The following is a 27769-nucleotide window of genomic DNA, read 5'->3' on the forward strand; positions in this document are numbered from 1 at the left end:
TAATTGCATTAGTTTCTGTATTCTGGACCTGGATGGTCCAGTTGGAGTGACCAGAAGTCAACTGGTATTGACTTTATGATATGTGCCATGATCCTTGAAAAGTAAATATCAGTGAAGATTTTCCAGATCCTCATAGCAAAATAAGGATTGTTTTACATCTTATCATCTAGGTAGTCGTCATGATCGTGCACAAATGAAAAACGACTTGGCTAAAATCAACAAGGCGATTACAGAGCACACCCAACTTTTGGCTCCTTACCAGTTTTTGACTGCTTTCTCTCAGCTGATTTCCCGAATCTGCCACTCCCATGATGATGTCTTTGTTGTTCTTATGGCAATCATTGCGAAGGTTTTTGTAACTTACCCTCAACAGGCAATGTGGATGATGACTGCTGTATCCAAGGTAACTTGATAAATACAGTTGCATATCTCTCTCTCTCTCTCTCTCTCTCTCTCTCTCTCTCTCTCTGTTTTTAGCTTTCTGTCTCCAAACAGAACAGCCAGTTCATTTTTCAGATACATGAGCAAATTTTGTGTGGAGTTGCCGCTTTCTTTAAAGGGTCCCCCATGCACAGTGGTTTTAATAAACTAGATTTCCAGTCCCTCTTTAATTTTCTAATCAAATATCGTTTTCTTAACTAAAAGCAGAGGAAGCTGCAGTTAGGTCAGTTATTCTGAGTATTTTGAAACAGCATGACAGGTCAACTTCATTTATTTTAATTTTTTTATCCCAGGCAATCACCCTTCTAGACATGGAGCTAGCACGGATCTGCTTAGCTGCTTTATAACCATCCTCATAGGCCCTTATTTGAAGCCATGTTGTCTCACTCATACATAATATTTGCATCTCATGAGGGCTCATCTGGGGCCTATGCTAGTGATTTTAAGATGCCAGGCAAATAAATTTTGGTTTTCCCAGTCTTTTAACTTCTATAGCTTACTATTTCTGCTGTGCTGGTTTTTAGTACTGCCTTTAATTGTTCTAAACTGACGTCCTGTGGTGTTGTTGTAAAACCACCCCGGAACTTTTGAATTGAAGAGTGATACAGAGATATTTGAAATGAACTCTTTCTTTTTTGTAGTCCTCCTACGCAATGCGTGTGAACAGATGCAAGGAAATCCTCAACAAAGCTATTCACATGAAGGCATCTCTGGGAAAGTTTATAGGGGATGCAGCTCGCCTGACAGATAAACTCCTAGAGCTGTGTAACAAATCGGTAAAGTTTATTCCGCAGAGAAGTTGCTCCTTTCCCATAGTTTAGCGTTGCTAATCAGATTTAAAGGATTCTTCTACTTGGTGAAACAAGAATGTACAATCTGATGTTTTTTTCTGGAGGAGGCCCCAACTTCCTGGAGCAGATATGGGGTACTGCTGCAGGACAGGTGCTGCAGAATTTATTCCATGAACGGTGTCAGTTCTGCTGGGAGATAGATACTGTTGGACTTTACCTACAACATTATTATCATGCTACTTGACACTTGAAGATAATAATTTAGTTTCAATCCTAAGCCCATTTGCTTGGTAGTAAACCCTATTTAGCCCAATGGGACTTACTTAGGAGTGGATAGGGTTAGGATTGCTGCCTAAGACAATTTATAAAGATGAAAATGCTAGGTTACATATCCTCGAGGCTTCAAAATCATCATTTCAAAGTGATCGGATTTTCAGTAACTTTATTGGTTTTAATAAAGACATAATTGATAAATAAGCACACTTTGGTATTAAGAGGTCTTTGATCAGCTATGCTCAGTGCTTTTTTTCTAAAAAAAATGGTTGGGGGGTACTCTTATTTTGAGTAAATCACCATTTTATAGTTCAAATCGGGGGAAATAAATACAGTGGTGCCCCGCAAGACGAATGCCTTGCAAGACGGAAAACTCGCTAGACGAAAGAGTTTTCCGTTTTGGAGGTGCTTCGCAAAACGAATTTCCTATGGGCTTGCTTCGCAATACGACAATGTCTTGCGAGTTCCTGCTGGTTTTTTCCCCTCCCCCCCTTTTTCTAAGCCGCTAAGCCGCTTATCAGCTGATCCGATCAGCAGATAAGCCGCTAAAAGCCGCTAATCCGCTAATCCTTCAATGGGCTTGCTTCGCAAGACGAAAAAACCGCTAGACGAAGAGAATCACAGAACGGATTCTTTTCGTCTTGCGAGGCACCACTGTACAGTAAATGGACAAAAGTACAAAGATTCACAAAATGTTTAGGGGTATGCGTACCCCTGTCTCCCCCCAGAAAAAAAGCACTGGCTATGCTTATTGTTGTACTGACTAAAAAAAAAAAAATTCAGCTGTTTGCTTGGTTTTCCTTGCACAGTTTAATTATTGCATTGAGGTTAGTTCTAACACAAGGAACTCCCCTGAACATAGTTTGTGGAGATGACGTTCAGTCCCATTTCACAAAAGGGAGGGAAGAATTGGAAATATTCCTAACTTGTGAAATAAAAGTTGTAAATGGAAACTGTTAAGAGTGTCAGTATCTTTTAAGTATTTACCTTATCCTTTGAGTAGTGTGCATTAACTTTTTCCCCAGGTTGATGGGAGCACCTCCACATTAAGCATGAACATTCATTTCAAAAGTCTCAAAAGGCTGATAGAGGAGCAGACGTTTAGTGAAATCCTTATTCCTTTGCAATCGGTGATGATACCTACTCTGCCTTCGGTTCCTGGCACACATTCGAATCATGATCCTTTTCCTGGGTGTTGGCCTTACATTGCTGGCTTTGGTGACACAGTGAGTATTAAGGTTCTGTGTTTAAATATATATTGATGCAAGTTAGCTCTTTAACATACAGTAAATTACTTGGCTGCAGAAGTGAATAGCAGAAAAGAAATAGAGGGGAAAGGGTCTTTGATAAGGGGAAGGATGAACTGGAGCCCTGAGGAGGTTGTCTGGATAACCAGTATACATATATGGACCAATGTAAAGTTTTGAGATTGTTCAGATTAGGTGTAGATTTCACCAAGAGAATACATTAAGCATTTTTTTATGCTAAATTGTTGCTGTCTTTTTCTTTAGGTTGAAATCCTTTCCTCTCTTCAGAAGCCCAAGAAGATTACTTTAAATGGTTCAGATGGGAAGTCCTATATCATGATGTGCAAGCCAAAAGATGACCTAAGAAAGGACTGTCGACTCATGGAGTTCAATTCCCTGATAAATAAGGTTCTTTCACTCTTTAAGTGTGTTTTGCAAAGCTGGATTTTGGCAGTCCAACTAACCTTTTCACCCCATTACTTTCCATTGGGGCTTTGTAGGAGTATTGCCTCGTTAACTGCCCCCCCCATCATGAATTAATAAAGAAATACAATTTTATTCACAAAAAGAAGAGACTTGAAACAAAACAATATACTGTTTGCTAAATCAACTATAGCAACCATTTATGATATTTATTCAGGAACCCTCCTCCAGACTCTTTACTTTTGCAGTACAGTTGTACCTTGGATCCCAAACACTTTGGTACTTGGATGTTTTGCCTCCCAAATGTGAATGTTCCAGTTTGCAAACGTTCTTTGGAACCCGAATGTCCGGCGGGGCTTCCTGCAGCCAATCAGAAGCCGCGCTTTGGTTTCCACACGTTTTGGAAGTGGAACGGACTTCCGGAACTTCCAAGGTACGACTGTACTGAGAATTCTTCATTATTAGGCATCGACGTCTGCATGCATGTACGTATGCATAAAAGACCCTTGAAGCATCTAAACCATAAATGAACAATCTTGACCATTTTAATTCCAGTAGCCACAACCTTTCAGACGTTGATATTTTTTCTACAGAGCAAGTGTTTGGTCCAAGTATATGAGAAGAAAGTGAAACCTCTGTATCTGTTTTCATAACTCTTAAAACCCCATGGGCTTAGTCTAGAAAGCAACACTTAATTTCTATCTGGCTTTCCTTTTCTGAAAAACAATGCCCCCTTCCCAATCTCATCCTCTGATGTCACATACCATCCTGACCACTCTGACAACTCTTGGCTCACAGCAATCATCTGATATGCCAACCGTTACTGAGGAAGGCAGATGCTGATACATGTAACCAAACAGTTTGAGACACTGTACATACTATTTTTCTTATTTGTACAACTATAATAAAGAACTATGGGATGGATCCCAGCCATTGCCAGAGTCCAGCAAATATTTCAGCTAAGGTCCTTTTCAAATGTGACATTGGGTATGTGGTGGTGGTTTCTTAAACTGTACAGGGTTATCTTTAGTTAACCTCCATGAATTGCTGCTGCCTACTTCACACTACTTTAGATCACCAACTATGTATGCCCTTTTTGGCAGAAGAGAGAATAGCATGGAATAGCTGGAAGGGGATGAAAGATAGGTGTGGGTGTGTGTGTGTGTGAGAGAGAGAGAGAGAGAGAGAGAGAGATTTTATTTATATGGTATATATGGCATTGGTCTTATGGTTGATTATATGTTTCTTCCATAGTGCTTAAGAAAGGATGCAGAGTCACGAAGGAGAGAACTCCACATCCGAACCTACGCTGTTATTCCTCTGAATGAAGAATGTGGAATAATTGAATGGGTGAACAACACTGCTGGCTTAAGAAATATCCTGATCAAATTATACAGAGAGAAAGGTAGGAAACAAAAGCCATTTTTAAATGGAAAAATAAATAAGTGTGTGTGACAACAGAAGATGTGGAAAGGAGAGTGTGGAATGTTACACAATCCTTCAAAATATGTCATGTTGGTCTCCCATGCTCTGATTAGTATACAGCGGCTGCGTTTTCACATAATGGTAAGCAATAAACTATAGCTTGCTACACTTCAAAGTGTGCCTACTTTTTTTCTCCCTACTAATGCTGAACGAAAACCAACTACAATACTTGGTTTACAGTTGTGCCCAGATCAGGGATCATATTTGCTTTACTCGAAACCAAACCATGATTATAAGCCTTGGTTTGTTCCTGGTTTAACAGGGACGCGGGTGGTGCTGTGGGTTAAACCACAGAGCCTAGGACTTGCCAATCAGAAGGTTGGCGGTTCGAATCCCCGTGACGGGGTGAGCTCCCGTTGCTCGGTCCCTGCTCCTGCCAACCTAGCAGTTCGAAAGCACGTCAAAGTGCAAGTAGATAAATAGGTACCGCTCCTGCGGGAAGGTAAACGTCGTTTCTGTGCACTGCTCTGGTTCGCCAGAAGCAGCTTAGTCATGCTGGCCACATGACCCGGCTCCCTCGGCCAATAAAGCGAGATGAGCACTGCAACCCCAGAGTCGGTCACGACTGGACCTAATGGTCAGGGGTCCCTTTACCTTTTTCCTGGCTTACCTATTGTGGTTTGAGCAAAACAAACCAAGACCCTTGGTTTAAACATTCAAGCTAAGCCAGGGACCTTGCTTTGCTTCCTCTGCGTGTGATTGGGGAGGAGCAGGGAAGAAGCAAAGCAGGTGCGATTTGCTTGTGCACTGTAAGCTGTGGCTTATGGCCTATCAAAAGGTGCAAATGTAGCCTCAGTGTTTACTCAACCTACCATCGCTGACTAGCTTAACTGTATAGCATTAGCTTACTGTGTCTAACTGATTTTTCTTTCATAGGTGTCTACATGACAGGAAAGGAGCTACGTCAATGTATGCTTCCAAAAACAGCACCTCTGTCGGAAAAACTGAAAGTTTACAAAGAAACTCTGCTTCCCCGGCACCCTCCGATTTTTCATGAATGGTTTCTGAGGAAATTCCCTGATCCTACTTCCTGGTCAGTTTGTTGCCCTTTACTATTGCATTTATGTTGCTGTCATGCCAAGGGTTAAAAAGAGAGCCAGTTGTAATGTAGCAGAAGCTGTGAAGGCAATAAGTTTATTCATCATAGGGATGATGAATGGGATCTTGGTTTCTTTGCTGTAATCAGAAACATTTAAGTAGAAGGGTAAGAAGGCCCAAATAACCATGTGCTCCTATGGTATTTCTTCTTTCTAGGTACAGCAGCAGATCAGCCTATTGTCGTTCCACTGCAGTGATGTCAATGGTAGGGTACATACTAGGGCTTGGTGATCGTCATGGAGAAAATATTCTGTTTGATTCCTTAACAGGTGACTGTGTGCATGTGGATTTCAACTGCCTGTTCAATAAGGTGAGAAACTAAAACACTTCCATTGTCTCAAGTAATTGAAAACAATTTTCCTTTTCAAATGACGTTGCACGGTTCAAAGAAGTAGCACAGCTGAACACTTGACAAACTAAAGGATTATGTTGGAAGTTACGTCATGAATATATTTCTGTGGCGTCTGCTTGAGGTATCCTGTAAATGTTTAAGGCAAACTTCACTTCAGAACTTAGCATTACCGTATTTTTCGCCCTATAGGACGCACTTTTCCCCCTCCAAAAATGAAGGGGAAATGTGTGTGCGTCCTATGGGGCGAATGCAGGCTTTCGCTGAAGCCTGGAGAGCGAGAAGGGTCGGGGGACAGCGGGGAGGCGGAACGCCGCCATCCCACTGTCTCCCGATGTGGTTTGGAGGCTGACGGCGGGGAGACACGTGCTTCTCCCCGCTGCCAGCCCCGCAAGCTCCGGGGACAGCTGGGAGGCGCAGCGCATCTTCCCGCTGTCCCCAGACCTGGTCTGAAGGCGGGCAGCAGGGAGAAGAGCGCTTCTCCCCGCTGCCGGCCCCACAAGCACCTGGGGGGGAAATAACTTTTTTTCCCTTTATTTCCCCCCCCCCCCAAAAAAAACCCAACAACTTGGTGCGTCCTATGGGCCGGTGCGTCCTATGGGGCGAAAAATACGGTATATGATGCCAAAAATATTTCGTTTTGGCATCCAACGACCAAATCAGTTGCTAGCAAACAGTCGCTTTATATAGCTTTTACCTGTTCATTATGCTCAGAGAAGATCATGACAAAACAAAAAGCAAAATATAAAGACGTCAACTATAACTATATGTATATGAGATCATTCAAAGTATCTGTTCGCCTTTCAGATTTTACATAACAATATTAAATTTACAGTAGTGTACTGGTTGGTTAAGTTTCGTTGGAATTACAATCTTATGCAACAGTTAATGTGCACCACATGAGAAGGGTAGTCTTACGAAATCCTACAATGAATTATTTTCTTTTGAAGGGAGAAATGTTTGATTTTCCGGAGATTGTTCCATTTCGCCTTACACATAACATGGTCAATGGTATGGGTCCAATGGGGACGGAAGGTCTCTTCCGAAGAGCTTGTGAAGTTACACTGAGACTCATGCGTGATCAGAGAGAACCACTAATGAGGTACAACAACAGATGTGAAAAACTTCATATGCTATCTAACTTTACAATGTGAACTATTTAACCACTGTAAATTCCTAGCCGCACTTTAACTTTTCAGGGTGGGGGGGGTGCGGCTTATATTTGGGCCAATACGGTACATACAAGATGCTGTGAGCATTTTGAAGGAAGAGTGAGGTGTAAGTAACAACAACAACAACAAAGTTCTGTTTGTGTAATGATTTAGAATTGCAGAAGTTGAAAGATGTATAAATGATGTTTCTTTCCCACCGAAACTACAACTGCAACTAAATGAATTGTCTTGAACTTTCCTTTGTTTATATGTCCTCTAGTGTTTTGAAGACTTTTCTCCACGATCCTCTTGTGGAATGGAGTAAACCAGTCAGAGGCAATACAAAAACCCTCGTGAATGAAACTGGAGAAATTGTCAATGAAAAGGTGACTTGGTGGGGGTGGGGACACCTTAAATACAGATGGGACAGTTAATTCAAATTGTGTACCAAAAATTCAGATTCTGTGCTAAGGAGTCCCACACTTGGGCTACATACACATCGTACATTTAAGATACATGACTCCCCCCTTCATAATAATCCTGGTAGTTTACCCCTTATAGAGCTACAATTCCCAGCACCCTTAACTACATTTCCTAGGATTCTTTAGGGAGTCCATGTGCTTTAAATGTATGATGTGCATACAGCCTTGATCAATAAATTATGCAAATTACAGTTGCTTAGTTTACAAGTTCCCTTTTTGAGCCGAATATCTGAAGTGGAGTGCAAGTCAGCATGAGTAACTGGAAGAGAGGAATGCCTGGCAGTAATTAATAAAAATAGCTATTAATGCAACTTTCAGGTGGGGGACAGATGTAACTGCTGCTACTAAAAGATTACCTTCTAGTCTATTAATGCCACCCTTTCATCAGCTTGACTATTGTTTGCTTGCTTTCAGGCCAAGACCCATGTTTTGGATATAGATCAGCGACTTCAGGGTGTGATTAAAAACAGGAATAGAGTAAAGGGCCTGCCTTTGTCAATTGAAGGACATGTTCACCATCTCATTCAAGATGCAACAGATGAAAACTTTCTGTGCCAGATGTACCTTGGCTGGGCTCCGCACATGTGAACCTCTAGCATTTACAAGCGGGTTGCTGTAAAAAAAAATGGGGGCGGGGAGAGGGTTAGTTCAGGAACACCTGTTTTTTGTTTTTTAAAAAACATTTCCTATCATTTCTACTTCAGTATTTTCTGCTAGCACAACTCTGTGTTTCAGTGTGTGATTTTGTTTATATTCCATATTTGTATATAAATGCCACTTATATTTGAAAAGCCATTTATACAGATTATTAAAGAGCTGAAACCTTTCATTTTAAAAAGTTTGAATGCAGCATTTTAGCTACTCAATATTTTTATCTCTATTAAAAGGGTATGCACAATACCTAGATTATCTCCCCATTCCACACCTGAAAGGCATTTTTTTAAGTGCCCCAACTACTAAGTTGGGTTAAGTAGTACTAAAGTGTTAATAAAACTGGTCCCAATGTAAACGTTTCTATATTTCAGTTGCAAAATCCTGTTAATGCACAGGATTCTGGATGCTATCTGTGGCAACTTGTTACCATTTTAGCATTCCATACAGCAGAGCTTTCCAAACTGCTCATGTTGGTGACACACTTTTTAGACATGCATCATTTCGTAACACAGACCAACCAAGCACGTACATACATCAGCACAGGAAGACCAACCTGAAACCATTTTTGATTCCCAAACTGACCAAATGTTTTCTCTGCAAGGTCAAAGGAAAATGGAAAAGCCTCCCCATTGTCTTTTCCTTCACAAATCCTGTCTTAAGGGTATGTCTGTGTTTGAATAGGGTGAGCCTGTGACCTGGTTCAGGAACTAAGTATTTATCATTACAAAGTATTTGTCATTACAAAAGACTGGCCAGGCTCTCCAGGGTATCCAATCAAGTAACCTGCCAGACAGGAGATAAACGACAGGAGATAAACCACTCAGATGTCTGCTGTAGACCGCCCTTTCTGGGGTGGTCTTGAGCTCCAGGGCAGAGAATTTAAAATATACAGTATAAGGGCAGGCACACCTTGGCTGGGTCTTCAACACTATCAAGCAAGGCAAAAGCTGCACTTTCTAAAATTCCTCCTTTTGCACCACTTTTGAAGACAGGAGAGGGGCTTCCCATCTTGGGCTACTCCAGGACAGTGACAGCACCACTCTGGCTTCTCAATCTGCTTATTGACCACTGTGACCCACTCAGACTTCGCATGAATTCTTAAATGATCTAGCACAGAGTTTCCGGTTATTTTTCTTGCAGACCTTTTATGCCTTCAGTAGTTGTGTGACAAGCAGGGGAGAAAACTCTTAAATACTGTTTACAAACAACCGCTCAACTTTTGAGGTCGAAAGTCATTTTACTCCATCCCTTCTTAGACACCTTCCCCCCCCCCACAGTAAAGCAGCATATACTAATTTTTAATGAGATAAATAAAACAAAGGCGGGCAGGAAAAAAGGCCTCCCCCCCCCCCGGTGTCCGGGTAACTCCGGTCGTATGGCACCACATAGAGATTTGGGAGATTTTCATTTAAAAATAGCTCAAAAACGTTCTTTGAGATTTCGAAAAACCAAAACTTTTGCGTCCGGATTTTCACTTTTTGAAATAGGACAACCCTAGCTCCGTACACACAACACACGCTATCACCGCAGGTTTCGGCAACACAAGGGCGGCGGCTGCCGGCCCGCAGTTCCCGCGGCTTCCAGCAGGGTGCGCCATTGCGGGGGGCGGGCCTCTCCCCGCCTGTTTTGTTGACCCTCTGACGCAGTGCCGGTCCGCTCTAGGAACAGCTGCTCCGTGAGCAAACTCCGGCCCTCGCCCGGAAGAGAGGTGGTTTGTTTTTGGCCTGTGGCGGCGGCGGCGGCCAGTTGCTTGTTGTGTCGGGCAGGGCTGGCGTTAAGAGCGGGCATCTGAGGGCGAAGAGGAGCAGCAGCACTAGCCGCCATGGGAGTGCCGAAATTTTACCGTTGGATCTCGGAGCGGTACCCTTGCCTCAGCCAGGTGGTGAAGGAGCACCAGGTGAGAGGCGGCGGCCGGCGTTGCTCTTTCCTCTCTCCCGCTCTTGCATGGAGGGAAGGGGCGCTTCTCCTTCTTTCCAGGGCGGCTGTGCTCGGGAAAGATGTCCCGGCAGCTCCGAAGGGCTCCCTGGAAACTCCCCGCTTCGACCCTTTTCCCTGAGTCGCCGCCTTTGCCCAGGGGAGCCTCCTCTTGGCGACCCGTCGTAGAGAAGTTCTCCTTGCATTTTAGGGTTTCTGCCTCTATCCCATCAGCTGGGCTTGTCTTACCTATGCGTTACTGATTATTATTATTATTATTATTATTACTATTATTATTATTATTTTAAACCCCTTATATTTGTTGAGCTCCTTGAAAAAGGGGGACTATACATGTAGTCGTGCTCATCATTATCTTCATATAACGACGACAATGACATTTATATTTTCTGTACCCTGCCCATCTGACTGGGTTTCCCCAGCCACTCTGGGCAGCTTCCAGCATATCTAGCAAAACAACAGCAACAGCAATAATACTATCATCATCTCCACAGGGAGCCACAGCTTGGAGAGGAGTGCCCTGTAGGGAAAGGGTGTGTGTTGTGTTGTTAAGTTTGTATACAGTACCACCCTTCATCCGAAGATCACAGGGGTTCACAACATAAAAAGACAAAATGAGAACACAAAATACATAACAACCCTCCCACCCCACAAACAAGCCAATAGCCGCCTTCCCACAAACACATTTAAAAGGCGGTAGAGTGTCCTTTTCTCTTTGCAGCCTTCCTTCGTTCCTGGCTGCAGCCATCTGTGACTGCTTTTCATTTAGAGAAGAGGAGCAGGATGGGGAAACTGTTACAAACAACTCAGGGACACTTTGTACTTTGGTCCTTTACTGTGAAACGCTTCAGCTTTGGGAACGACGCCCTGAACACACTTGTATAGAAATACCTGCATTTGCCAGCTAACAACAGGCAGCTTTATTCTGCCTGAATTCTGAGGAGCAGGGGAAAACTGTGTGATTGCACATTAGAAATTGGTCCAATAAAATGCATGGTTGAATGGGAGTGAGATTTTACCCAGCACGAAAGAGAATGAAAGTGATGGAGAATGAGCCAGACTGCTGAATTGGAAGGACCCTCTTTGACCTGGAGTGGAGTTGCCAAAATCCTGAATTCACTCTTGCTGCAAAGATTTATGAAGAAGTGGTAGATAAGTCTTTCTAAGTAAACAAACTATAAATAAATAGTTCCATTGAACTCTGGAACTTTAAACACACAGCATTGCATTGCCAACCACTGTTACCTATTTGATAACCTTTGACTACAATTTATCCTGGTGATCTACCAATTACAGCTTTTTTTGGTTAAGGAACTGCTGCTTTGAATCAATGTAAAAGAGTGGCTTCTGATTTGAAGGTGGTGTCACCTGAGAGCGCCATTGGTGTCATTGTTAAAGTGTTGGACATGGTGGTGGTAGCTTCAAGTCGCCACTCAGCCCTGAGGATCACTAGATGATGTTACACTCTCAGCCTAACCAACTTTACAAAGTTTGTTGTGAGGATGAAATTGAGGAGTCGAGAAAAGGCAGAATAGGAAAACTAATTTAAAAAAAAATGTTTTAGAAAGCTGTAAAACCAGACACTGTAGCTAAAGTTACTGTTAAATACAGGGGTGTATTTAACTGTTAAATACAATAAACTAGTTACAGATAGGTAGCCGTGTTGGTCTGCCATAGTCAAAATAAAAAAAATCCTTCCAGTAGCACCTTAAAGACCAACTGTTAGTTCTTGGTATGAGCTTTCGTGTGCATGCACACTTCTTCAGAGGATTTTTTTTATTTTTACAATAAACTAGTTACTGTTAAATACAGGGGTGGCTAACCTTTTTTTGGCCAAGCCATCTGAGGTCCATTTGCCAGCAGGTGGATTTAGCCACCTCACAATTTTATTACAGAGTCCTCTTCTCAGCTGCTCTCTACAGATCATCTGAGGAGGGGTGGGACTAGCATCCCCCTTCACCCATCAAATGAGGAGTCTGACAACCAGGGAGGGGGCTGCTTGAATCTCCCATCAGCTAAACAGAGAGGTTTATACAACTTCTCCTATCCCAGTGTTGTCTAGTTCAAATTTATCTCTTTTTGCCATCTCCAAAGTTGTGGGGTGGTTAGGGGGAGAGAAAAGTTTGATGGGGTGCCAGATAAGACTCCAAAGCTTGGATTTAGTCACCCTTGATCTAATGCATGGTCAGGAATCTTACACTTTACTTTCAATCTTGTGTATATATACTTGGGAGTAAATCCTATATTTACTCTTACCTAAATAAATATGCCTTGAGATGCATGATAATATACAGACTGTAGCCTTCCATTCAGGGAGCAATATTTACTTGTAGTTTATGTTAATTTATAGCACCAGTATTAATATACTTGAGGACTTGCTAGGAAAAAATGTATTGACACATGGCCTGATCATGTTCCTAGGTAAGTTGCAGTTTTCATTTCTCTCTGGAAATACTTAGATCGGTTTCACTTTTGTTTCTGTTAATGTGTTCTGTTGTTTTCTATTCTCACACAGAAGTGCTGCTTGCAGTGGTGTAATGTTTTAGCTGGAGCCATATTTTCTATTTCTTCCAGCAATAATTAAAAATGTCTTTTTACCTCCAGAATTTATATGCTGCCTTTCAAGACAAGTGGGGAAGTTTGCTCACATAAACCAAATGTAGAATACAACTTAAAACATTTCTATTACAATTACAGAAACTAAAGAAGACCATCTAAAAACAATATGCAATAAAGTACAATAGCATCACTGTCATGTGATACTATCATTTTGGTTATCTGTTTTGAGTAGCACTTTAACCTTGATAAAAGAACTTGACTTTGGAGTGACCTTGACTTGGCAGTTGTAGTTTCAAATGAAGTACCCAATGCTAAAGTCGGTGTTTTGTGGGATTGTTTTTAACTTATGCTGGCAAGGTACTGCTTGCTATATGCCTGACAATGTGCCCCTTGACCCCGGTCCTTCCTGGCTTGTTAAATCTAGGGCATTTGACTAGTTGGTTACAGAGCGTGGGTGGAACAAGACAAACCATGAACTTGGGTTTGCAAATAATTTTAAGTCAAACCATAGCTTGGCTGCAGATATGACAGCAGGACTATGAGACAGGCAAAGCAGCTGTGCTTTTTACTGTGAGTACCTGCATGGTTGCACATTCATGCTTAGTTTGGCTTAACATCACAATGGGACTGGTAACTGCTGTGTAAGGGAGAATAATAATGCAACTATTGGTGGCTTCCTTGCTGCTAGAAGCAGAACATATTTCTTGATTAAAGGTAAAGGGACCCCTGACCGTTAAGTCCAGTCGCGGACGACTCTGGGGTTGCAGTGCTCATCTCACTTTACTGGCCGAGGTAGCCGGCATACAGCTTCTGGGTCATGTGGCCAGCATGACTAAGCCTCTTCTGGTGAACCAGAGCAGCACATGGAAACACTGTTTACCTTCCCGCCGGAGCGGTACCTATTTATCTGTTTGCACTTTGATGTGCTTTCAAACTGCTAGGTTGGCAGGATATGTAAACAATCAGACTGCATTGTTTCTTATCAAACCCAAAAATCTATAAACAGCAATTCCAGAATGCACAGTTAAAAATTATGAGCCCTCCTCCAGAGGTGGAAGCAACACATGAATTAAGTATTTCATATACAGCTGTGGAATCATATCTACAGAAAGGAGGAAGATGGAGCATAATGTTTCTTGCTAGGTGGATGAATAACTGCTACTTGTATGAATTAATGGCTCTAATATGTTTTCTAGATTCCAGAGTTTGACAACTTGTACCTGGACATGAATGGTATCATTCATCAGTGTTCACACCCTAATGATGATGATGTTCACTTCAGAATCTCTGAAGACAAGATCTTTGCTGATATATTTCACTATTTGGAAGTATTGTTTCGCATTATTAAACCAAGAAAGGTTTTCTTCATGGCAGTAGATGGAGTTGCTCCAAGAGCAAAAATGAACCAGCAGCGTGGCAGACGTTTTAGGTGTGTGAGTTCTTCCTTGTTTGTTTGTTGTTATTGGTTCCCTCATACCTGCATGTTATTCTCAAGCAGTGGCAGTTAACACTGTATCTGTTGCTAAAACTTTTTTTGAAGAAATGCTGTGTTCCTTCCAGGGTTTTTGGATGCCTTGCTGGATAAGCAAAAATGAAAGAAAAAGAAAATAAATAGTTGCCAGCATCCCCAACCTCTTAGTTCACCTGCATTAATTTTTTCCCAAGGAAAAGGCCTGCATGCATTGTTGGGTGACATCCTACATAATTTTTCTATGCACCTTTGGGAAGTGCTATAAAATGCTCTCAGAAGCCAAAGAGGCACTTCATACAGAGATGTATAGAACACCTCTTAGCAGTGTCATCCAATGCACCTGCCTGATCTTTCCCAAGGGAAAGTCTGGGAGGAGTGTGCACTGTTGAGCATTGCTTCCCAAGGATGCAGAGGGGAAGGTGGGGTGGGAGTATGTTGTATTGTCCACTGCTGCAATAAAGCAGGCACCTTCAGGCAGCAGTGTTCTCTACTTTCCACCAGCTTTCCTTCTCTGAAGCAGCAAAGGTTGACAACCTTTGCCTGTTTGGCCCTTTCTAGCTAAGGCTTTTCAGGCTTCTTTGCCATGCAGCTGCCAAACAGTCCCTGGTCTTCCAACCACCTTTGGAGCTGTGAAGTGGCAGGAATTGCAGTGCAAATGCTTGGACAATCCTACCCAGCTCTATAGCTTCAAAATAAGGATTAAGACTGGCTGCTTTTTATGCTTGGCAGTTGATAGCACCACACTAGTCATGGAGAGTATATTTGTTGAAGTCTGGGTGCTGTGCTGCTTGCTTTAAAAATACGTCTGCCCCACCCCACTTTGGCCTTTATATTTGTATATCTCAATACTGATATGTTTTCTGTGTTACTGTGTTTTGGAAGCTTCTACATGTATGGGAGCTGACATTGTAGCTGATGGAGAAACCAATACTTGCTTTGAGCTCATGGTAATGCACTTGGGTGTCTTAAGAAGAGGGTCTCTAAAATTATTAGAAAGTTTAGCTCAGCTAAGTTTCATTTCAGCAGGATTTAAAAGAAAGCTTGGGTTCCTTTGCATTATGTTCCACTAAACACAATAATACAAATCTAATTAGTGTGGGTTAGCTAAATTAATGATTGTCTTGGTTAAAAAAAATCATTTGGGAATGGGATTGGAGTAGAAGGGCTTGGAATTTTAGTGCATGAGTGTGAACTATAAAGCAGAAAGTCTCTGTTTAAATCTCACATCCTCCTCTAATTCACTGAGTAGCCTTAAGCAAGTCACTGACTCTCAGCTTAGTCCCCTCCTGTCTAATAAAAACCCACCCCTTACACAGTTTTTGTGCTATTGAGATTATGTATATGAAATGATGTGCATACTTTACAGCACTAAAATGCTAAATATTGTTACAGGTCAGCAAAGGAGGCAGAGGACAAAATAAAGAAGGCATTAGAGAAAGGAGAGACTCTTCCGACAGAAGCTAGATTTGATTCCAATTGCATTACACCAGGTAGAGGAGTCTGCTTAATTTTTAATGTTCTTACATTCGGGTGCTAAGCTGCCATCTGGAATTGCATCCTTCTTTCTGCCCCTTACAGCTCATTTGAAATTAAAGGATGTGGTTTTCAAAAGTGCTGTAAGCCAAAGGTTTCTAGCAATTAACTCAGGTGAATGCTTTTTGGAAATTAATGACTTGAAAATGGTGGCAAATTGATAATCAGGCTTATTGTTATGAGACTGCTCTTGTGCGTTGCACTATAGAAAAAACTAGCAGTGGTTTGTTTTGAGCTATGGTTACAGTGGCAAATGTTTGTCTTTATCCCAGGGTAACTTTGGAAACCAGAAAATATGTAATGCATAGAAATTACTTGTGGTTATAGTCATCTAAAATTTCCTATCAGATTCTTTTTATGCCCAAGAGCATTTAGCCATCCAAACAGATTTTTGAGCGGTCTTTGGTTTGATGATCTAAGACAGCCTCTGTTTTTGAAATTCTGAGATAAGAAGTGTTAAATGAAGCAAACAAAGTTTTAAAAAAAGAAGTAGCAATAAACACAGCATGGAAAATGAGTGTAACATTGAACACACTAGCTATACTGTATTGCATTTTTCTATTTCATTAGTCAACTAGGACATTTTACCTTATGATACAAAAATAGAAAAAAGATTTCCATGTACAAATGCAAAGAATCCCACTTCTCCAGCTCATGCTGATTCCAAAGAATGCTGTGTGACTTTTGAGCAATTTTGGCCCATAAAAGCTGTCAGCAAGACTTTCAAAATGGAAGTTAAATTCATTTTTATCTGCATGGGGGTAAAGAGTCACTTAAGCTAAATCCTCTTTTCTCTTATCCCTGTTGCTATTCTTTGTCGAGCTACTATAAACTGGAAGTCACAAATTTTCTGGTTCAGGCACAACTCTTGAGACTGGTGAGCCAGGTAATGTCTTCCCTCAAAAGTCTAGATCAGTAAGTGCTTAATGCATGGGAATCTCTGACACTGTCTTTACCAGAAACAGGAAAACATAGTTGAAGCAAAATAAAAATGCTGAAATTTCAAAACACATTTTAGAATTCTGAACAGTTTATACTGTCATAGTGCCATCTTTAATTGTAGTATACCATCTATTTTTGTGTGAAACATTGATTTCTAAAAATGTGTCTCTCTTTGTAAAGGGTAAAATGATTGTTTGTTTCCCACTTCTGTTGATTGTTAATCTTTTCCAGTGAAACAGGTTTTAATTCTTTTCTGAGATTTCAGTCTGTGAAGATTTAACTTTCATATTTATGTTACTAGGGACTGAATTCATGGCCAGGTTGCATGAACATCTGAAGTATTTTGTAAATATGAAGATTTCAACAGACAAATCCTGGCAAGGCGTAACTGTCTACTTATCAGGCCATGAGGTTACTTTTTACATTAGTAATTTCTTACAACATTAATATTAAACAAAGCAGTATTTATTAATTTTATTTTGTTCTTTTTTTGTTCAGACACCTGGAGAAGGGGAACATAAAATTATGGAATTTATAAGGTCAGAGAAAGCAAAGCCTGACCACGATCCAAACACAAGGCACTGTCTGTATGGTTTGGATGCTGACTTGGTACGTTCAGCTTGAAAGTGTATGCGTGGGATTTGGGAATAAATTAAATTCTGGATATAAATGTATATGGCTATTAACCACAGTGTCTCTTCAGACTGCAATAAATGCTTTTACGTGTGCCCAGAGATTTCTCACCACCCTCTCACATCATAACCTGATCTTGAATTCCGGCAAGACTGAGCCACTGTGAGTGACCCATTCATGTGACAGAAAAATTGGTCAACTGCCTGCCCTGGACAGGATAGCAGTCTAGCTGAAGGCGCAGTTAACACTGTCTGTGGCTGCTTCTGGAACCAGCTTTGTCTCTGGAGGCCCAGGTAGCCTCAGTAACTAGAAGCACTTTTTACCAGCTTGGCCTGATACAACAGCTACAGCCAGCCGTTCCAGGACCAGGAGAGTTTGACCACAGTAGCGACCACTGGTGATTTCACGATTAAATTACTACACTGCCGTCTGTGTGTGACTTCTCTTGGGCTTGATCTGGAAACTGCAGCTCATGCAGAATGAGTGAGACAGGCAGGAGTGAGGTGCTCTGTCCAAAGATCTGCTCTGGTTGCTGATTTGTTATTGGGCCAAGTTCAGGGTGTTAATATTAGTATATAAAGCAGTTTGGCACCAGTTGATTTGCAGGATCTCCTTAGCCCATGTATGCTCGCTTGACAGCTTTGATCTGCAGCACTGTTACAGATGCCACACAATACAGTGGTACCTCGGGTTACATACGCTTCAGGTTACAGACTCCGCTAACCCAGAAATGGTGCTTCAGGTTAAGAACTTTGCTTCAGGATGAGAACAGTAATCGTGCTCTGGCGGCGCGGTGGCAGCAGCAGGAGGCCCCATTAGCTAAAGTGGTGCTTCAGGTTAAGAACAGTTTCAGGTTAAGAACGGACCTCCAGAAAGAATTAAGTACTTAACCCGAGGTACCACTGTATTGATTTTGTACATGAAAGAAATCATTTTTTTAGTGTAGCAGAGCCTGCACTTTGGAACTCCCTGCCCGTTGACATAAGGCAGGCATTTTCGCTGTGCAGTAGGCCCTTGTGCACTTTTACTTTTTTACACACATGGCAAAAAAGGGAGAGGACATAGAGTTCTGACTTTGGCAGTCCCACCTGCCATTGAACCCAATGAGTTTTTATTTTAGGCACAATCTCTGGAACATAACCTCTATGTAGGTTGCAGGCCTAGTGTGTTCTTTTCACAATATTTTAGTGCTTAAAACATCTTTGTTTAGGCAAGTCTTCTGGACACATTGATGCTGATGTGTTTTAATCTTTCTTTAGTTTTGATTGTTTTAATTTTGATTTTTTTAAAAAAAAGTTAATTCCTTGTTTATAACTGTTTTTAATTGATAGTCTTAATATTTATTGGAAACTCCTTAGAGCTTTTGTTACAATCAAGTGATATATAAATTTGTGAAAAAGTTAAGAAAAATAAAACTCTTGACTACAACTTTTTTAATTTGTGTAGGTTTGAAAAGTAGTTTAAGTAATGTGGCAACTACTAGAAGAATGCTATTGGAAGAAGAAAGCACTCGCCATGCATGAGTCTCATTGAGATCATTTTAGACCTGGGATTACTTGCTTTCCCTTAAAAGAACTAATAATTCAGAGTTGCAGCAAAATATTTTAAATATGCTTACCTCAAAAACAAAGTGTCTTGTGGAACCTTAAATACTGACAAATGTATTATGGCACAAGCTTTTGTAGACTTAAAGCTACTTTGTTAAAGTGACTGGTTTTAGGGGTAAAAACATTTAAAATGCTTCTTTCAACAGATTATGCTTGGACTGACAAGTCATGAGCCACATTTTTCCCTTTTAAGAGAAGAGGTCCGGTTTGGTGGCAAAAAGTCGCAAAGGTAACTCCTCTAAAAATATGAATTGCATAAAAAAGGAAAATTGAACAAAACCACTAGATAGCTAGGGATGCGGGTGACGCTGTGGGTAAAACCTCAGTGCCTAGGGCTTGTCGATCGCATGGTCGGCAGTTTGAATCCCCATGGCGGGGTGAGCTCCTGTCTTTCGGTCCCAGCTCCTGCCCACCTAGCAGTTCGAAAGCACGCTTAAGTGCAAGTAGATAAATAGGTACCGCTTTATAGCGGGAAGGTAAACAGCGTTTCTGTGTGCTGTGCTGGTGCTGGCTCGCCAGAGCAGCTTTGTCACGCTGGCCACGTGACCCGGAAGTGTCTCCAGACAGCGCTGGCCCCCGGCCTCTTAAGTGAGATGGGCGCACAACCCTAGAGTCGGACACGACTGGCCCGTACGAGCAGGGGTGCCTTCACCTTTACTAGATAGCTACATCATTTTTTAAAATGAATATTTGATATTGAATTATTTATAGAATTTCCATCCGCTTACTTAGTTGTGGTCAATAATTTTACAGAGCGTGTGCCCCAGAAGAAACCACTTTTCATTTACTGCACTTGTCATTAATGAGAGAATATATTGACTATGAATTCTCACCAGTTAAAGTAAGTATGGATGGACCACAGGGCAAAAATTGTTTAAAGGTTTGCATAAGGCATTGGTCATGAATTTTTTCTATCAACCTTTGTTTATCAGGACAAGATATCGTTTACATATGAAGTTGACAGAATAATAGATGACTGGATCTTAATGGGCTTTCTTGTTGGAAATGATTTTATCCCTCATCTACCTCACTTTCATATTAACCATGATGCACTGCCACTGCTGTATAGAACATACATGGATATTTTGCCTAAACTTGGAGGTAAGAGTCTCACAAAGCTAATGCAATATGGTCAGTTTCAAGATTGCTTCTTGTTGCAATTGTGACAGTATTACAGAGGAGATTGCAGAATGGAAAAGACAGCAGGGAATCCAGTCTTAATTTTCTGTGTTATATTGCTCATGTTGCTCCTCTTTGATACAGTGTGCCTGCAGGAAAAGCAGCTCATGATTATAAGCATGAATCAGATTTTTCTTCTCTAATAGGTTACATTAATGAAAGTGGGCACCTCAACTTACCTCGCTTTGAGAAATACCTTACAAAGTTGTCAGATGTAAGTATATTTTTTCTTCTGAGCAAAACTAAAGTCTTAACTTAAAGCCCCATCTATACTTTCAATGTGCAGGTTTGCTCTCTAAATCTGAGAACCTGAGCTTTTCATTAAAAAGAAAAAGAAAAGAATTCTAGCTGTCATCAAGGTGGAGAAATGCTTGAAAATTTTGAAAGTAGCATGATTGAAAATATTGGGCAGCTTCATCCATTTTGGAATTAGCGGACACCCTGCATGTATATGATTCTGGCTTCCCAGAATGCATGTCCAGTAACAAAAAAAAGCAACTTTCCTCCACACATGTTATAGAGTATGCAAGGAGTATCGAATCTTCTGATTTTATAACTGTAACATTACCAATTTGCTTTTCTTATGTTGGAATTACCTTTCTTTTTATCTCAGTCAAGCCACTAAATCTGTACCTCTCAAATATATTCTGCTTCTGTAAATCAGCATAGCTTCACTTTTTGTGTAGTAGCAATTCCCCCCCCCTCCAGTATATTATAAACTTCCACTAGTGCTAAACAGGTAAACTGTTCCAACCTGCCAGATCTGCAGCTGAAAATGGTAGTAGGAAAATATGCTGCTTTTTTTTTTTTTTGAAAACATTTTAATTTGGTTTTTACAATACGCGTTTATAGAAAAAATTCAATTGCATATCCATATAAAGAGATTCCTCAGAATCTCAGGACTCCCCCACCCCTTCCCTGGAGTCCCATTTTAATCAGTTAAAAACTGCATCTTCTTCAAACTCTTAATTATTATATCAATCCATATTGTCCATGATAATTGTTACACTACAGGTGATTCAAAATCCTGCCAATGTTTCCATCTGCTTACAGTGGTCTCTTTGATTACTTATACATTTTCCCCATTCTTTTATAAAGTTTTTGTCCTCTTGATTCCTGAGTTTTCCAGTCAGCTTTGCCATTTCAGCATAGTCCATCAGCTTGGTTTGCCATTCTTCTCTGGTCTCGTAGCATTTGGGCGACTGTTGTTCCATATATCAAAAGTCTTTTCTGGTCTTTTGGAATATCTGTACCAGTAATTCCTAAGAAATTACTGGTTTTTTAGCAAATGTCATTTTAAACTTTTCCCCCCGTTTCATTATATATCATCTCCCAGAAAGCTTTTACCACCTTTCAAGTCCACCACATATGATAAAAGGTACCTTCTTTTTCTTTACATTTCCAGCAGGTATTTGTACTTGTCCTGTACATTTTTGCCAACTTAGTAGGAGTCAAATACCAACGGTACATCATTTTCATATAATTCTCTTTCAAGGAACAACAGGCCGTAAATTTCAGGTCTGTTTTCCATAACCTTTCCCAGTCTGCCATCTGAATGTTATGACCAAGAAAATAGGCTTTGGAGTTCAAATATCTCCTTGAGAAGTTTGCCTTGAAATAGATTAGATGTATAATGATAATGCTTTTCTTTCTTCCATTTATTTTAACAGTTTGACCGTGAGCATTTCAGTGAAATCTTTTTAGATCTGAAGTGGTTTGAAAGCAAAGTGGGCAATAAATATCTGAATGAAGCAGCTGGTATTGCTGCAGAAGAATCAAGAATGCAAAAGAAGCGCAAGGTTAGTAGTCTGGTGTCATGTGCAAATTTGATGAGCATACCTTCAATTCCTTCATCCAAGTCATTTATAAAGACGATGCATTCTTATAGCATTGAAATTTCACTCTTTGCCATCACAGCTTCTGTGAATTGATGCTATATGCATATCACTCTGTGTTATTTAAAGTATCAATCACAATTTTAACAGGCTCAGGAAAACGCTATGTGCTTGGCTGCTTTGGAGAAAACTGACAATGGAACTGTAGCATCTTTAAAAAGTGAGTCCAATTGTTGTGTGGTGCCTGTGCTGGCTAAACTTGTGCACATAAATTATCTGTGAGCCCACGGTTCTTGGCATTTTATTTTTTAAGTGAAAGTGAGTAAAAGACAATTTTTTTTTAAACGAAGCTGTTTTTACTTGCCATTTTCATACTATTTGCACACTTCAAAAGTTTTCAGCTAGGTTCATTTTAATTTCAAAGCAAGCATATTTGCTGTACTCCTTTCGGTGCCTGATAAAAACAATCTTGTTTAGACAAGCCTACCTGCTTATAAACCTGAGGAAATTTTAATCCATTTTAGTATTTTAACCTTTGTATGTTTCTAAGCATGGTTGTAATGTTTTCTTGATTTTATTGTTTCACACTTTGAGGATTTTTACAATGAAGTGGTGCATACAGCTTATTAAAAAAAAAAAGCAGATGTTAATTGTGGTATACAACAAGTTAATTGCTCAATTTTATTTTTCATTTTAGCTTCGTTAGAAGATGAGCCAGAAGATGATGATTTGTTTGAGACAGAGTTTAGGCAATACAAAAGAACATACTATATGACCAAGATGGATGTAGAAGTAGTTTCAGAGTAAGTATTAACAACAAAATGGCTTCTTGCATGAGCACTGGAACTCCTCCAAGTGGGTTACAGTTTCTAAAATAAAAAAGGAGAACCTGTTCTCCAGTTATAGTACCTGTGCTTCATTTATAGTAACTGAAGCGATTACATAATTTCTGCTAGTGAATTTAAAATGTTTTGACTTTTTATCTCAACCCATGCCTCTGAAATAGCTGGAGGTAATAGCTAAAACAGCTTAATTCTCAATCTTATTTATAAGTGAAAAGAGAAAATATATGCCAATTTTTGGTATTTTTGTTTTAGTGCCTTTCTAGCTGACCAGGCAGAATGTTACGTCCAGGCAATACAGTGGATATTGCACTACTACTACCATGGGGTTCAGTCATGGAGCTGGTAAGATGAAATTTACAAGTGGAATGCTTATATCAGCTTTGCAATCAAGTGTGTTTTAGACCAGAGGTTTTCAACATTTTTGAGTCTACGGCTCCCTTGGAAGGAAAGAAAGAGGGACAGATGCTAAGCCAGTGTTGCCCTGACCATCATTCAAGGCATCCTGGTTGAAAACCACTGTTTTAGACTATACATATAGCTGCCACTTGACACCCAGTACCTTAAACCACCCCTCCTCACCCCATACAATTTAGAGCAGTGCTGTCTGAGTTACATACCTTGTCTAATTATTTGTGATTTTGTTCTTCCTCCAGACCATTAAAATAAATAAGGTTACAATATATGTGTTTATGCTTTTCGTACAGCTGCAACCTTTGTTGAACTAAAATAGCATCTTTCCTCCTTGTAGGTTCTACCCCTACCATTATGCACCTTACCTCTCAGATATCTGCAACATCAGTGAACTGAAAATCCACTTGGATTTAGGAAAACCATTCATGCCGTTTGAACAGCTTCTTGCAGTACTTCCAGCAGCCAGCAAGGATTTGCTGCCAAAATGCTACCAGGTAGTTAAATATCTTTAGAGGGATTCATCATTCATCATTATGGCTATTGTCCTTCTATTTTACAAAGATAATTTCAATCCTACTCTTGTGCATTATATATATACATTCTCCATACAGGGATTTGCTTAGTTAAGTGCCACTGAAAAAGGAACCTTGTCCAAATTCTAAATTCTTTGACCAAAAGGCTATAGAAATAATTTACTTTCCATCAGTAAGCGCTAATGTTAGTTAGGTCTTATCATAGTCTTCTTTTAAAATGTACTTTAGTCTGAATTCCTATTGCTTAACTTTGATTACTTACTTCCAATTCTTTAGCATTTGATGACTGGTGAAGAGTCTCCCATTATTGAATATTATCCAACTGAATTTAAAACTGATCTAAATGGAAAGCAACAAGAATGGGAAGCAGTGGTTTTAATACCATTTATTGATGAGGTAAGAACTCTTAACAACCTCCTGCTTGGCAGGGGGTTGGACTCGATGGCCCTTGTGGTCTCTTCCAACTCTATGATTCTATGATTCTATGATTCTAACATTCTTTGATATAAAGTGACTAGTAAACTGTTTAAACCAAGGCCTGGTTTGCATGGTTTAGTTTTATTTTTCTTCCAAATTTGAGACCAGATAAGTTGAATCAGCAATAGCTATCTGTGTGCTCCGGTGGTTAGTTTACAAAGACCTTGGGAGGTAGTTCTTTACCTTTCTACCTCTGTCCCCAAGACTATGCCCAAGAAGAGTTCGTAAATGGGCTCCAGGCATTCCAGGCTTCAGCCATTCTATTCCTCGTAGTTCCTATAAGTGTAACCATAGGGAGAAATGAATGACCGAACCAAGAGATTATAAACCCAAAGAGTGCTTAATCTTTGGGGGACATCATTAGTTCAAATAATTATGAATCACCCTTTCAGGGGGAAAAATGCTACAGTACAGTATTCTCCCCTGGAGAAAAGCAGGGGTGGCCCACTTCTAAGTGTTCCCAGGGACAACCTTAGGCAAAACAGGGGGAATAATGTTCAAACCATCCTTTGGACATTAATAATTAGAGCTGCACTCTTAGCCATATTTAGTCCAGATGCAATGCTACTCATCCTGGGACCTCCCAGTTAAAGGGCAGGTAAGAAATAAATAATAATAATCATAATACTAATTATTTAATCATGGATAATGGAAATAGTTGCTCCCTTCACATATGCCCTCATTTCTTGCTTATTTACCCCTCTTCCTGCTTTTTCCTTAACAACCTTAATTATAGTCAATACTCACTAGGATTGAACTTGTCCTATTGATCTCATTAGGCACTAAGTTTAACTAATTTAGATTGGATCCAACCTTCTCCCAATCTCTGCATTTCAGTATGCCTAATGCTTACTAAGTGTTATATTCTATTTAGAAACGATTGTTAGAAGCAATGGAATCCTGCAACAAGTTCTTGACAACAGAAGAAAAACAAAGAAATAGGCACAGTGAATGCCTGATGTACTTCTATGATAAAGATGCAGAGTTCCAGTACCTGTCTCCATGGCCGGAGAAGTTCCCTTCCATAGAAAGATGCCGTGCAAAGTAAGACTGCAGGTGTAATTCCTTAATGCAAAGTGTGCAATCTACTGAGTGCCGCTGCTGCAGTGCCCCTTTGCATTAGCTTTGCTTGGAAGTTAGTTTCAAAATCGCGTTTGTTTCAGAAACACTTGTTTGAGTAAGTAGGTTCTTGGCTGTAGCCCATAGATAATAGTAAGAAGTCATTTGACAGAAATGCATAATGAAATGCTCTTAAGCTGTCCTTGTCCCCTCATACAATCAGAGACGATGTCAATTAGTAAAGCTAAATGGCCAAAGATGGATTCTTCTGCATATATTTGATAGTCTTCCTTTAATTCTGGCTGACTGTTGTAAGCATAACAACATTCTTGTTTTCAGCCTTTGTTTACTGTGAAAGGCAGTGTTTCAAAATATACATTTGTAAAAAAAGCTTATGTTCTGTGTGCAGAGACAGTTTTTCAGAGTAGCTGTATGTTGAAAGTTGTGTTCTTGTTTCTTAGGCATAAAGCTATGTCTCTGGACGTCTGGCGTGTGGATATAGCCCAAAATAAAATAACGAAATTGGATATGGAGAGGCTGTATTTCTGTGGCTTTCCTACTCTGAAGCACATTAATCATAAGGTAAATGGTGCTTTATTGATTTAAGAATGACATGTTTTTGTTAGGTACTTATTCTGTGGAAGGCATTCATTGTACATCTTGACTTTCTTTCCCTATTCTAGTTCTATCTGAAAAAAAGTGGGGTACAAGTTTTTCAACAGAGCAGCCATGGAGAAAATATGCTACTGGAAATAATGGTTTCCGATGATTCAGAGGAACTAGTGAGTCTCTGGCTTTTTCAAGTTCGTTTTTGGCAGTCTCTTACTTTAGAGAAATAATGCTAGGTGCTCTCGCAAGTTTTGTTGTCAATAGCTGTTTTTGGATATCACAGTAAACGATAGTTTAGTGAGATATGTGAGCTTAGCCTCCTCCTGGACTTGTGTATCTGTCTACATCCCAGACCCTGCATTGACCCTGTCCTGTAGAGATTTAGTACAAGGTGGGGCACAAGACTATTTGAGAAAGTGACAGGAGCCTGGTGATCAAAAGTGTATTTTTTGACATCAAGGCCGAAGCAAAAATGTGTGTACCTATGGTCCTTGGTGCTATCTAGGATTTAAAAACTTGGAACTGTAGATCCCAGGACAGAGCAAGGCTACTGGCTTTGTTATGTGTGATACTTACAGATTTGCTATGAAATTGTTTTCGGTAGGTTAACCAACTGCTTTTCTTCCTCAGAATGCTGAAAATGTAGCCAGTTTGGTGCTTGGGAAATCAATATTTGTTAACTGGCCTCACTTGGAAGAAGCCAGAGCTGTTGCTGTATCAGATGGTGAAACTAAGTAAGGAAGACCAATGTACTTTGCAAAGTTTGTCGCTTGCTTGCATCTTCAGATGTCCATCTTCATAAACAGGTTTTCATATGACAAGGTCTCGAAGCAATGGCTGTTTTGTTTTTTGAAATAGCTATGTAAACCATACATAGACCAGCCTGGAAAAAAATGTCCCTTTTCTCGCAGGATTTTTGAATTTAGTTTAAGGTATTTTTTATGTGACAGATGCAGAATGCTTGTATTAATTTTGGTTTTGTTTCTGTTTTGATGTGTTGAGTTGTTTTTTGGAATTATGTTTGTTACGATTTCTTATGGTAAAGGGCAGAATATAAACATCCAAAATAAATGGACTAAACTGAACAGTTTTTGTGGAAGAGCAAAACATTTATCGTCCACATTCTTTGTTCTTTGCTGATGGGAAAAAGAGCCAAACAGGATCAGACAGGGCTAGTGGTCATCAATACTGGAAGCAAAGCAAGCATACTTTTCATTTCTTTATTGAAACATATTTATTGGTACCAAGTGGATTTGCTGTCCTAAGTTCATTTGCTAGTCCTAAATAAATATGCTTAAGACCGAGATTTCCTTTTATTTATATGAAATGTAAATTTATTTTAAGGTTTCAGTTGGAGGAACCTCCTGGAACACAGAAGCTCTATATGGGGAATGCTGCCCCACCAACCAAAGCAACATTTGTTCGAGATAAAGAACAGAATATCTGGGTGAAAGAAATCCAAGGAATTTCAGAACAGTAAGACACTGCCTCCCGCGTTTGTAGCTTGACAGCATACTTTGACATACTGGTTCATTTTAAGGGGGGACAGCTTGCTTCTCGTGGATGTATTGTGAGTCCGATGGCCACACCTATTTTTCAGTTTTTAGGTATCTTTTGGTAGACCGGTGGTTGCCACACTCACGTCAGTGGATGTAATTATCTCATTCAGAAGTTACCTTCAAAACTGAAAAGCTTAAGACAGCCCTTGAGGAATCATGAGAGATAGAAAAGTTAATGAACTTTGTTTTCA

General features: G+C 40.2%; 2 protein-coding genes across 2 annotated transcripts in view; both read left to right on the forward strand.

Annotated features, from left to right (window-relative positions):
- The window catches only part of ATR (ATR checkpoint kinase), a 52738-nt gene extending 44160 nt beyond the window's left edge, over positions 1-8578 (forward strand). Inside the window, exons 38-47 of the mRNA XM_082223817.1 lie at positions 171-403; positions 1083-1217; positions 2531-2731; positions 3017-3160; positions 4430-4580; positions 5537-5693; positions 5915-6068; positions 7058-7209; positions 7539-7644; positions 8155-8578. Of these exons, the coding sequence (XP_082079943.1) occupies positions 171-403; positions 1083-1217; positions 2531-2731; positions 3017-3160; positions 4430-4580; positions 5537-5693; positions 5915-6068; positions 7058-7209; positions 7539-7644; positions 8155-8328 (1607 nt within the window). The 3' untranslated portion in view covers positions 8329-8578. The remainder of the gene's footprint in view (positions 1-170; positions 404-1082; positions 1218-2530; positions 2732-3016; positions 3161-4429; positions 4581-5536; positions 5694-5914; positions 6069-7057; positions 7210-7538; positions 7645-8154) is intronic.
- Positions 8579-10055: 1477 nt separating this feature from the next.
- Positions 10056-27769, forward strand: part of XRN1 (5'-3' exoribonuclease 1) — a 45681-nt gene continuing 27967 nt past the window's right edge. Inside the window, exons 1-20 of the mRNA XM_082223824.1 lie at positions 10056-10291; positions 14082-14314; positions 15749-15846; positions 17133-17242; positions 17330-17440; positions 19218-19300; positions 19825-19912; positions 20004-20172; positions 20397-20464; positions 21921-22049; positions 22236-22305; positions 22783-22888; positions 23183-23272; positions 23679-23835; positions 24151-24270; positions 25226-25395; positions 25872-25992; positions 26094-26192; positions 26650-26753; positions 27364-27495. Of these exons, the coding sequence (XP_082079950.1) occupies positions 10217-10291; positions 14082-14314; positions 15749-15846; positions 17133-17242; positions 17330-17440; positions 19218-19300; positions 19825-19912; positions 20004-20172; positions 20397-20464; positions 21921-22049; positions 22236-22305; positions 22783-22888; positions 23183-23272; positions 23679-23835; positions 24151-24270; positions 25226-25395; positions 25872-25992; positions 26094-26192; positions 26650-26753; positions 27364-27495 (2333 nt within the window). The 5' untranslated portion in view covers positions 10056-10216. The remainder of the gene's footprint in view (positions 10292-14081; positions 14315-15748; positions 15847-17132; positions 17243-17329; positions 17441-19217; positions 19301-19824; positions 19913-20003; positions 20173-20396; positions 20465-21920; positions 22050-22235; positions 22306-22782; positions 22889-23182; positions 23273-23678; positions 23836-24150; positions 24271-25225; positions 25396-25871; positions 25993-26093; positions 26193-26649; positions 26754-27363; positions 27496-27769) is intronic.

Source organism: Podarcis vaucheri (assembly GCF_965113315.1).
Source record: "Podarcis vaucheri genome assembly, chromosome: 5".
In the NCBI taxonomy this organism is placed as follows: Eukaryota; Metazoa; Chordata; class Lepidosauria; order Squamata; family Lacertidae; genus Podarcis; species Podarcis vaucheri.